Source organism: Peromyscus maniculatus, chromosome 4 (assembly GCF_049852395.1).
Source record: "Peromyscus maniculatus bairdii isolate BWxNUB_F1_BW_parent chromosome 4, HU_Pman_BW_mat_3.1, whole genome shotgun sequence".
In the NCBI taxonomy this organism is placed as follows: Eukaryota; Metazoa; Chordata; class Mammalia; order Rodentia; family Cricetidae; genus Peromyscus; species Peromyscus maniculatus.
The window spans coordinates 108762739-108775296 of NC_134855.1; the positions used below are offsets into that span (position 1 = coordinate 108762739).

The 12558-nt window shown below is 45.0% G+C and overlaps 1 protein-coding gene across 3 annotated transcripts in view; it reads right to left on the reverse strand.

Annotated features, from left to right (window-relative positions):
* Positions 1-12558, reverse strand: part of Dnaaf9 (dynein axonemal assembly factor 9) — a 138846-nt gene that overhangs the window by 62964 nt on the left and 63324 nt on the right. For all 3 annotated transcript variants that reach the window (XM_076570653.1, XM_076570654.1, XM_076570655.1), the window contains exons 17-20: positions 7267-7381; positions 6154-6224; positions 4099-4149; positions 2801-2888 (exon numbers count right to left, since the gene is read on the reverse strand). In XM_076570653.1, coding sequence (XP_076426768.1) covers positions 2801-2888; positions 4099-4149; positions 6154-6224; positions 7267-7381 — 325 coding nt within the window. The remainder of the gene's footprint in view (positions 1-2800; positions 2889-4098; positions 4150-6153; positions 6225-7266; positions 7382-12558) is intronic.

Consider the following 12558-nt stretch of genomic DNA (forward strand, 5'->3'; position numbering starts at 1 on the left):
AGAAGGAAAAACTAACAGCTCAGAGGGCAGAGCTGAGAACCACAAGGAACAATCCTTAACTCTTGACAATAATCAAAGACCTAGAATTTGACCACCTGACTAGACACCCCCACACCTGTGTAGTGGGTACTAAACCAAGGCAGTGAACCTAGAGCATGCTGGGCAACACTGTGTCACTGAGCTACACCCCAAGAACTATTTTATTTTATGTATATGGAGTTTTGTCTGTCTGTATACCAGTGCACCATATGTGTGCCCTGAGTACCCTTGGAGGCCAGAAAAGGGTATGAGACCCCTGGGAACTGGAATTACAGACAGTTGGGAGCCACTACATGGGTGGTGGAAATCGAACCCAGGTCCTCTGGAAGAGTGGCCACCGAGCCATCTCTCTTGCCCTTACTTTTATTGAGACTGAGTTTCACTAAGTTGCTCAGGGGCTGGTCATGAACTTGAGACCCTCTTGCCTCACCCTCCTAAGGCTGAGATTAAAGGCCTGGACCACTAGACTCAGCTTGCTTGCCCAGCTAGACTTTAAGGCTGCTTTACATTGGTGACCTCTTCTCCCTTATCAACCCTCCCTCCTTTGAACCTGAAGTTGTAGGTTATCCCAGACTAGTTCTGCCTTGTCTATTGGGAGAGCAAGGAACAAGCAGTTAGTTCTTCAGTTTCATAAATCCACAAAGAAAACCTGCAGTTCAGACCTGTACTTGACGGCCGTCTTGACCCTGATCTATATAAGGCTCAGGTGTGTCCAGCCTGTCCCCCTGCAGCACAACTGCCATCGGCAAAGGCCATACCCGGGAACCATACAATCAGGCCCCCTGGAGCCCATGAAGTGTGCAAAAAGAAAAGTCTCGGCCGGGCGGTGGTGGCGCACGCCTTTAATCCCAGCACTTGGGAGGCAGAGCCAGGCGGATCTCTGTGAGTTCGAGGCCAGCCTGGTCTACCAAGTGAGCTCCAGGAAAGGCGCAAAGCTACACAGAGAAACCCTGTCTCGAAAAACCAAAAAAAAAAAAAGAAAAGTCTCAATGTCTGCACTAACTTCATGATTCTGGGTTGGGCTATGTTCACAGCTCTCCTGTGTCACATGATGTCCCATGCACCACAGGCTGGACTTGGCTAGATCTGTTTTTAAAAAATTAGGTTTTTCGGCCTGGCAGTGGTGGCGCATGCCTTTAACCCCAGCACTCGGGAGGCAGATGCAGGCGGATCTCTGTGAGTTTGAGACCAGCCTGGTCTACAAACTGAGTTCCAGAACAGTCAGGGCTGTTACACAGAGAAATCCTGCCTCAAAACTAACTAACTAACTAACTAAATAAATAAATATATAAATAAATAAGGTTTTGTTTTTTTTTTCTCTCTCTCTGTCTTGTTTTCTATACAGGGTTTCTCTGTGTAGCCCTGGCTGTCCTGGAACTCACTCTGTAGACCAGGATGGCCTCAAACTCAGAGATCCACCTGCCTCTGCCTCCCCTGGATTAATGGTGTGTGCTACCAACCACCTAGTTAAGGATTTATTTCATTTTTATTTATGTCTATGTGTCAGTATGTGCATCTGAGCACAGGAGCCCTTGGAGGCCAAAGGTACTGGATTTCTCTGGAGTTAGAAGGGGTTGTGAGTCATCTGACATGGGTGCTGGGAATAGAACCTGGGTCCTCTGTAAGAGCAGTAAAGCACTCTTAACTGCTGAGCCATCTCTCCAGTCCCTGGAGATGATCTTGATGATGGGATTTGGAATATCTGAGCCCACAGTATTTAAGACATTAACTGTTGCCATAAAGGGATGAGATGCTTGCAAGGGTGACTATATTTTGCATAAGGAAAATAGTGTGAATCACAGAAGCCAGAGGGCACACTGATGTGAGAAAGATTCAACACTAAGTCCACTATTGTTGTGGAGGGTCCAAGGGAGGGTCTGAGACCAGTCTCCACCTAGCAGGAGGCATAAAATGGGGTTTTCATCCTATAAACAAAAGGAAGTGGTGGACCAACAATTTAGATAGACTCTTCCCCAAGAGCCTCTAGAAATGAGAATCAGGTCTGGTTGATCTTTGATTTGGGCCTCATTACACCTTGAACTACACAAGCCTGCCTGGTGTTCTTGTTAAGACGATTTGATTAATAGTCCTGTATGGTATCAAACTCACTGTGTAGTCCAGGCTACCTTTAACACATGGTCAGAGCTCGTGCCTCTGCCCCCACCCCAATGCTAGGATTACACTCATGTGCCACTTGGTCTTGTTTGCCTAGGCTTTTGACTTGCAAAACTTGGAGTTAATAATGAGGCGTGTTACTATTTTTTTTCTTCTTCAAGACAGGATTTCTATGTAGCTCTGGCTGTCCTGGAACTCACTCTGTAGACCAGGATGGCCTCGAACTCACAGAGATCCACCTGTCTCTGCCTCCTCAATGCTGGGATTAAAGGTATTAAAGGTGAGCACCACCACTGCTCAGCAAGGTGCTGTTTTAAAACATGAAATCAGTAACAGTTTGTGACACAGAAGAAAACTGTAGGTCTGTGGCTCTATGCTGGAAGAGCTGCCACTCTGGCCCACCCCGAGAACAAGGCAATGGCAGCAGAAAATGGGCCACGTGCAGTTCTGGTACAGACCCATGCTCGTGAAGCCAGCACAAGTTTCCTCATCTACAAAGTAGTCGAGCCAAAGGGAAACAGCTCAGGCCAACACTCGATGCCAGCGCATCTTTTCAGAGAGCAGGTGTATTGTTAGGCACAACACTGTGCTAACCCTGCAAACAAGGGACTGGGACACAGCCAAGAACACAGTCACAGCTGCTTACCTTCCTCAGGCCTGGACTGTGGACTGTCGGAGTAAAGATAGGCTCCTTTTCCTCCTGTTAGCAATGTGCCCAAGAAACACTCGTCCCCCTTTAAAAACATTAGCAACAAAAATCTGGTGATTTACAGCATAAAAACTCACAGAATAAAAGCTCTTATCCATTTTGTCAGTTAAAAGATGAGTCAGATTTGAATATACCAAACATATACCATGTGCTTTGGCATCACCTGGCATATTACCAACATTGTGAGTTTTGTTTTTTGTGACAAAGTCTCACTGTAGTCCAGGCTAGCCTAGAACTTGCAGTGATCCTCCTGCCTGAGCTTCCTGACTATAGGGATGATAGGTGTGTATCACTGCCTATCACACCTGGCTTCTGTACCCTCCTTGTGGTGGTCTTGTTCTAGTTGACTGACGTCTGTGTAAAAGAAGTCACCTTCTCTTTGGCCTAACACCTTACCATCTCAGCTTCTGTGTAGGTCAATGTGGAATCTGCTTCTAACAGTGCTCGAGACAGGCCAGGGGAGAGTAGACAGCTCCATGGTAGGGGTACTTGCCTAGAATGCTCAAGGCTTTGGATTTGATCCTGCATGTTGACTTTAAAAATGTACAGTGAGATTTTTAAAAACACTGAAAAGTCTAGGTGGAATCCTTTTCACTTTGTCCTCCTTAAGCATTTTCTTCCCTTAGAGGCCTAACAGGAAGTGGAAAATACTAATAGGAATCGAAGACAAAAAGTACAAACTCTTTCTTTGCTTAGCAGTTAGGAGGAGATATTTTTAAAAAATAATTTAAAAAACCTTATGTATTATGTGAGTGTTTTGTCTACATGTATGTTTGTGTACCATATGTATGCTTGGTGTCCTTGGAGGCCAGCAGAGGGCACAGGATTCCCTGGGAGTAGTTATAGGTGGTTGTGAGCCACCCTGTGCCTTCTGAAGAGCAGCCAATGCTCTTGACGGCTGAGCCATAGCTCCAGCCCCAAGGTGAAATATTTTATCATTACAAATTGCTTGTATTTGAGCCATCTTACAGAAATATTTATTTCATGCATACGAGTGCTTTGCCTGTGTGCACACATGTGCACCACCTGTGTAACTGGAACCCAGGGAGGCCAGAAGAGGGCACAGAATCCCTTGGAATCGGAGTATGAACAATTATGGCTCACCAGGTGGGTGCTGGGAACCCAACCTAGGTTCTCTGCAAGAGCGGCAAGTGGTCTTAACTGCTGAGCCATCTCTCCAGCCCCCATCTCATGTTAATAATGATGCAATCACTGGGAACAAAAATGCTGCTTACCCTTGTTGCTTGCAGGGTTTTCTCAGACAATTTTATTTCATTTTCTTCTACCTGTATCCAATGGAAATGAAGACTTTTCAATTTGGTGCTTCAAGGATAGAACCCTGCTGTTTCTCCCTAGGTGTTCTTCTACCACATCCAATCCTCTCAGGCCCTCACATACTGGCAAAGATGCTGCTGGTCATCAGAGCTCAGGCACTGGGCCAAGGTGGGTTTTCCTGCTAGGGCCTCAGGCCCAGCTAATGAGCCTCAGATACATGGAGAGGATGCATAATCTCCACTTGCATTTCACAGTAGAGGGAAACCCACTAGATAATGAGTGGGAACATACTCAAGTAGTTTCAGAGTGTACTATAAGGCAGGGTCTCTCTAGGTAGCCCTAGCTAACCTGGAACTATGTAGACCAGACTAGCTTTAAACTCATAAGAGTTCTGCCTGCCTCTGCCTAGTGAGTGTTGGGATTAAAGGTGTGTGCCTGGCCAGAGTGCACCTTATTTAGACATACATGTTAGAGTATGACACTTTGTTCTCCCCTATCTACATCAGAACTGCAGAAACAGATTCTAAAATAGGTACTAAGACACTGACCAGTCTGCGTGTCCTCATGGCAAATGCTGCATCTGAGGAAGGCACAGTGCTGGGGTCGGAGCTCAGAACCTTGTGCATGCCAGGAGAGCAGTCTACTGCTGAGCCATGGCCCCAGTCCTCTGAACGTCCTTTCCTAGACTAAACTTCCCAGGGGCAGGTGGACAAAGAGCTCTGCTGGTCAGAAAGGGATTCCTGAGCACACCCTTAAATGCATCTTTTAAAGGCAGGCCTTACTCAGTCCAGGTTGCTCTAGAATTCACTATGTAATGCTATACAATCCTGGTGAGCCTCAGACCTGTAATCCTCTGGCTCTAGCCTTCAGGGGTGGGCTTACAAGTATGTACTACCATGCCTGTTCATGGTATGTAAACTGTATGTGTGTTGTGTTTAATCTCAAATGACTTAGATTTAATTGCTGGAAGCAAACTATATGTAGAGCTTTCAATAAATAAGAGTTATATGGCTGGATAGCAGTTGTGCATGCCTTTCATCCCAGCACTTGGGAGGCAGAGACAGGCAGAACTCTATGAATTTGAGGCCAACCTGGTCTACAGAGCAAGTTCCAGGACAGAGTTATATGTCAGTGCCCTCTGCAAACTGAGACTTCCCTTCAACCTGGTCCTTTTCTAACAAAGATATCTGCAGTCCTCCTGAATACAGTTCAAGAAAAGGAGACTGTAGGTTGTGTGTGTTGAAGTCAACTAACCTACCCCTCACTCCTTGCCAGCATTTGGAATTTTGCTTTTATAAGCTTGTCTCTGGTCACTGTCCTTCTTTTTGTGGTCTGAGATGCTCTCATCAAGGAATTCATGTATCCCTACAGTACTTAACTGTTAAATACAGATTCCCTGCTGATACATTTTCTATGTCCCAAAACAGTCTTCTGGGAATGGTGTAGAGCACTGTAGCCCTAGCATTGGAAAGGTGGAGGCAGGAGGATCAAGGCATCCCTGGCTATAGAGTGAGAGTTTATGGCCAGCCTGAATTACATGAGATTGGCCTAAAACAAAACAAAACAAACACCAAACCAAAACAACCAAAAAACTGAACTATATTTCAGACCAAGCCTCCTCAAAGAAAATGGGACTTTTCTACATGTAGAGAGGCACTTAAAAAATAGCAGCAATCCCTCTGACCAAAGAAGGAATCAACTTCTCAGCGTCTGTGAGACCCTGGACAGGCCGAGGTGTTGGTGATGGTGCTGAAGAGTTGGAACTAGTCCCTGGCTATCAGCCTAAGCTCAAGTGTTCTCATCTACAACGGGAGGGCGTTCATGTGTTCTCACAAACAACTTTGTTCCCTTTTTTGAAGGTTTCTAAGACTATGAGTGGATTCTATTCCTAAATAAAAGCTAGACCACAATCTGACAGCCCTCCAGGGACTCCAGAAAGAGGTTCCTCCTTAAATCTCTGCCCCAGAGTTTTCTTGGTTTAGGTCCACTGTGACTAGCAAGTGCATGATACTAACCAGCCAGGAACAGAATCTGGGGATGGCGGCTGTCAGGACAATGTAGCTGGTTTCTGGGGTAATAGTGCCACCTGTAGGAAGAGCAAAGACATGCCAGTTATGCCTAGTCACCTTAGTCCACCTTGCAGGCCTACTCTGAAAGAAAGTGCCCTTCACTTCTCAGAAGCAAGGGCTCCTGTTAGCATAGAGGCTGGTGCCTCCACCCAACCCCTACCCCCACCAACGGAGCTACCTCATCTCGGGACAGGGAGACTAACAAGATGATTGTGAAAGGTTGCTGAGTATCTTCAGAATGCAGTGAGTGTAAATGAGTAATCATGAATTAGTCCTTTCTACCTTTAATTTTTATTAAAAAGTACAGGTATTACATATACCCAGTAAAGCTACATCTACCATTACCAGGTTGCTAGCAAAGCAGGGAGGCAAGAGTCATCTGAATGAACCCTTTGACATGACACAGAGCTATGGGATTTGGAGTTTGCCCTGCAGGGTTTGATCTTGCTTTGGTCCAGTATTTCCTCACTGTGCCCCGATTCCTCCTTTATGCAATGGCAACGTATATTCTGTGCTACTGTATGTTGGAAGTATGTAATTTGCTTTTTGATTTTATAGGACCTTACAATTAAAGAGATTTCCTTGAGCCAGGCTGTGGTGGCACACACCTTTAATCCCAGCACTCAGGAGGCAGTCAGGCGGATCTGTGAGTTTGAGGCCGGCCTGGTCTACAGAGTGAGAGCCAGGACACGCACCAAAACTACAGAGAAATCCTTTTGACCAACATAGGGAGTAATAAGTGGTATCTAATTTTTACCTTATAAATTGTTTCCTCTTGACCATTATTCAGGCTTCATATCTTCATATACGTGAATCAATCTGCCTTATTTTTTTGTTTTCTACTTTTGTGAATAGTCTGTATTTTTAGCCCATGCAACTACTTAATAGCATATTTTTTCTTATTAATTTATAAGTAATATTCACTAATTAGAATATATGCCATTTGCTTTTGTAAGTAGTTTAACATATCCATCAGTTTATGTCATCTTTGGATTAATTTATGGTTTATTTTATAAAACCTTTCTCAAGGTTGGCTTTCCAGACACCACACACACTTACCCTTTTCTTTAACCAGGATCCGAGATGTCAAAAATGACTCTGAGAAGACCACAGATCCTAAGCATCCTCCTCCTCCTCCCAGCAAGTCGGGAATGTCATAGACAGTCATACAAGCCTGTGTCAGGGAGAAGCAGGGCCAGAGCCATTATCAGCCTGGCATTTCAGGGGGAGAGCCACAAGAAACAGACCAGACTACTGCTGCATGGCATGCGGCAAACGTGCTGACAAATCTAAGGTCTATGCTGAAGACACCTGGAACTGAGAAGCGCCTTCAGGCTTTCCACCAGGAGATCTTTGACTTGAGACCTGCACAGGCTGGAAGGACAGTACCTTTATGTTCTTATAAATTCCCTCAAATTGTCATCTTCCTAAGAAACAACACGGTCTTTCTTCTTTTCTTTTTTAAACTTAAAAATGTTTTTTATGTGTCTGCTGTGTGTGCGCAGGTACCTACAGAAGCCAGAAGAGGATGTCGGATCCCCCAGTACTGGAGTTACAGACAGTCGTGAGCCACCCCACATAAGGGCTGAGAACTGAATCTGATCATCTGCAAGAGCAGTCAGTGCTCTTAACTGCTGAGCCATCTCTCCAGCCCCACAGCCTTCTTTCTCTTTCCTTTTGTTTTTGTTTTTGTTTTTCTCGAGACAGGGTTTCTCTGTGTAGTTTTGGTGCCAGTCCTGGAACTCGCTGTGTAGCCCAGGCTGTCCTCGAACTCACAGAGATCCACCTGCCTCTTCCTCCTGAGTGCTGGGATTAAAAGTATGCAACACCATGGCCTGGCTTTTTTTTTTTTTTTAAGATTTATTTATTTCTGTATATGAATGTTCTATTTGCACATATGCCTGCATAATAAGACGAGGGCATCCAATCTCATTGTAGATGGTTGTGAGCCACCAAGGGTTGCTGGGAATTGAACTCAGGTCGTCTGAAAGAGTAGACAGTGCTCTTAACCACTGAGCCATCTCTTCCTTCTTAATAATGACTGGCTACAGCCTATAGAGTCAGAGGTGTTTCTCCCAGGCTTTGGAGCTCCCATTCACTTCATACTCTCATAGTATCACACCTTCAACAATCCTGAGGTTTAGGCTTCAGCTCTCTCTCAGTGAGGCAGGTAAGGTGCTGGTGAAGGAAGGTATTCATTACGTTGGTACACACGTCTGTCTCCGTGGGTATTTATGAGTGCAGCACATAGCTGCAGATGCTCATTCCAACACAGCAGAGCCTCCTGCCCTCTTAGCCAAGACTGCACTCACTATGACTTCAGTTAGGCACGGCCAACAGTGGAGAAAAGAATGAAATGGTCAACTCCAGAAATAAGCAATGCACGGATTTTAAACTATATTGCATTCTGGACAGAATGATTACATTTGATGCTGTCTCACTCCATCTTGCTTAGGATATGAATCATCTCTTTGTCCACAGCACTCACGGTGCATACACTACTTATCTGTTAGCCCATAGCCATCTGAGTTATCAGACTGACTTGTCATAGTGTCATAATGTTCATAGTCAAGTAGGTTTTTTGTTTTTGGCAGAGTTTAAAAAAATAATTTAACACAGATTGAAGCATGAGGGTTAAAAGGGAAAGAGAGGCACTCAGAAAGAAAAGTCATAGGCAGATCTCTGTGAGTTCAAGGCCAGCCTGGTTTACTTAGTAAGTTCTAGGCCAGCCAGTAGTAGATAATGGGCTTCTCTAGAGTTGCCAATTCTAATTTACTTAAAAAATTGACCCTGCACTGGTTGTGGTGGTACATGACTTTAATTCCAGCACTGGGGAGTCAAAGACATGACGATCTCCATGAGTTCAAGGCCAGCTTGGTCTATAGAGTTACTTTCTCACTATGCCCTTATTCCTCCCTTTGAGAATAATAATGTATATTATGTGGCATTGCATGTTAGAAGTAAGTGTGGTGGTTTGAAAGAAAATGGCTCCCAGAGGGACTGGCACTATTGGGAGGTGTGGCTTTGTTGGAGTAGGTGTGGTCCCGTTGGAGGAAGTGTGACATTTGGAAGGCAGGCTTTGAGGTCTCCTATGCTCAAAATACCACCCAGTGTCTCAGACCACTTTCTGTTGCCTGCAAGCCAAGATGTAGGGTACTCCACTACTTCTCCAAAACCATGTCTGCCTGCACACTGCCATGCCCCACCATGATGATAATGGACTTAACCTCTGAAAATGTAAGTAAGCCACTCCAATTAAATGTTTTTCCTTCGTAAGAGTTGCAGTGGTCATGGTGTCTCGTCACAGCAATAGAAACCTTAACTAAGACAGTACGCAATTTGCTTTATTTTACAGGAGGTTCAATTAAGAGACTGCCTTGAGTCTCAGAAGAGATTCTGGACTTTTAAACAGTCTTGAGACTAAAAGGCTATGGTGATTTTTGAAGCTGAACTAAATTTGCACTATGATATGGTTGTGAGACTATAGGGACGAGATAATGGAATGTGGTGGTTTGAATGAGATGTTCCTCATAATCTCAGACATTTGAATACTTGGTCCCCAGTTGGTGATTGTTTGGGGAGGATTAGGAGGTGTGGCCTTGTTGGAAAGTATGTCACTGGGGGTAGACTTGGAATTTCGAAAGACTTGTACCATTTCCAGTTAGCTCTTTCTGGTTCCTGTTTGTGAACTGAGATGTGAGCTCTCAGCTGCTGTTCTGTGGCTGCCCTGCTGCCCTGCTCCCCACCATGATGCTGGTGGGGTGGACTATCATTCACCCAAACTCTTCCTTCTGTAAGCAGCCTTGCCCATAGTGTTTTGTCACAGCAATAAAAACCCTAACTGAGACACTAAAGTGGACACTTGCTTTTTGGCTAGGGGGGCTGGCTCCTGAGATCTACCTGGCTTGTGCTCCCAATGCTGGAGTTAGAGACGTGAAGCCATGTCTGGCTTTTCCCACAAGTGTTGGGATCCCATTCAGGCCCCCCTGCTAGCAGAGCAAGCACACTCTTAAACACTGGGCCGCTGCCATCTTCCCAGCAAATCTTCATTTGTTGACTCTTTAACTGCATACCTCCCTTCTTATCTTCCCTTTCTTCCCTCCCTCCCCATTCCTCCTTCACTCCACGACTTAAATATTGATACCTTAATCTATTACTTATGTTTCCACGGCGGCGGCAGCAGCCTGCCTCTGCCGCCAAGGCAGTTATGTCATCACCTGTCGCCAGGTGTCCTTCCACCGCCAGCTATGTGACACGTGCGCCCCTTAAGAGTGACGCCAGGCACAGCTCACTCTCTTTACCTCGCCTGTCTCTTTGCCTCTAATCCTCTCTTTGCTGTTTCTTTCCCGTTTCCTCTTCTTTCCTCTCCTCTGTCTGTCTGTCTGTCTGCTCTCTTATGTCCCCGCTCCGACACGGCCTTTTCACTCTCTCCCCCACCTCCGCCACCATAAACCCCTTGCACTAATTCTGTTGCACGTGTCGTGTGTGCTTAGTGGCACACCTTGGCAGGGCCCACTGAAAGGTGCCCACTTCACCTCATCTTTTTATTTATCATTACAATATACGTTATATTTTCTTCACCCCAGTCTCCAAACCTTATAGGGGACATGTAGTGGTTTGAAAGAAAATGGTCCCCAGAGGGAGTGGTACTATAGGAGGTGTGGCTTTAAAGGAGGTGTGGCCTTGTTGGAGGAAGTGTGTCACCTTGGAGGTGGGCGCTGAGGTCTCATATGCTCAATCTACACCCAGTGTGGGACACAGTTCACTTTCTGTTACCTGCAGATCAAGATGTAGAACTCTCAGCTCCTTCTCCAGCACCATGTCTGTCTGCATTAGGCCTTTGCTTCCCACCATGAAGAGAATGGCCTGAACCTCTGAAACTGTAAGCCACCCCAATTAAATGTTTTCTTTATAAGAGTTGCTGTGGTCATAGCGTTGCTTCACAGCAATAGAAACCCTAAGACAGAAGTCGGTACCAGGGACTGGGGAGTTGCTGTGATAATCTTGACTACATTTTTGTTTGAAGGAACATGGACTTTGGGACTGTGGATTAGAAAAGCAGTTAAGGGCCATACTAGTAGGAGCATGGAAGACAGTGGTGCTGAGTGTGATTTGAACTGTGGGGCCTGGGTCAGGAGTCTCACAGATGTTGCCTAGAGACTGTTCTTGTGATATTTTGGTGAAGAAAGCTGTTTTTTTTTTCCCCTTATGGGAAGAGTCTGCCTGAGGCTAAAGTGGAGAGTTTCGGATTAATTCCATTCTCAGAAGAAATCTCATAACAGCCTAGTATAGACTCTGTTTTGTGGTTATTAGTGTTAACTCTAATGAAGATATATAATGAAAAGGAACAAGCTGAACAAGAAAAAATATTTGAGGAGAAAAGAAGCACCAGAAAGTGGAGCTAAGTCCTGTATTCAAAGAAATAAGAGATAAGAGAGATTAAGAAATAGAATAAAGGGAGTGGTGACCTCAGGGCAAGATCCCACCCAGCTAAGTTTCCAATTTGTAAAAATTAAATTAAAGAAAAGCTTAGAGCAGGGTGTGGTGGTGCACACCTTTAATTCTAGCACACCTTAAAAATAAAATTTCTATAATGAGATCTGGTGCCCCCTCCTGGTGTGCAGGCAGAACACTGTATACATAGTAAATAAATAAATCTTTAAAAATTAAATAAAATTTCTGAAGAAACTAGGGGTAGACAGCCTCTGCCTCCCATATGGTGGGATTAAATTTACATGATACACAATCGTGTGTGTGTGTGTGTGTGTGTGTGTGTGTGTGTGTGTGTGTGTGTGAGATGAATATGCTGGGGAGGAAATTAGGAAAAGTATCTCTCGTAATAGCTTTAAAAAAGAAATAACCTAACCAAGGAGGTGCAAGACCTCTACAGGAAATACAGTAAGAGGCTGAAAAAAGAAACTAAGTAGAGACACTAGCTGACTAGATGATGAGAAGACCTGTGCAAATGCTACTAAAAATAACTACAGATTCAAAGAACTCGCCATCAAAACTCTGATGACAGGCCTGTGGATTTAGCTCAGTGGTAAAATGCTTGCCTAGCAAGCACAAGGCCCTGGGGTCAGTCTCTGGTGACAGGAAGAAAAAATCACAATGACATTCTTTTTTGTTTTTCAAGATAGGGTTTCTCTGTGTAGCCCAGGCTCTCCTGGACTCACAGAGATCTGCCTGCCTCTGCCTGAGCCACCACTGCCTGGCGACAATGACATTCTTCACAAAACTAGAAAAGCTAGGACAGAGCAATGGCCGGGCATTTTAGTTTGGTTTCTGTTGCTATGAAAACACCAAGACCAAAGCAACTTAGGGAGGAAGGGTTGATGTGGCTTACAGGTC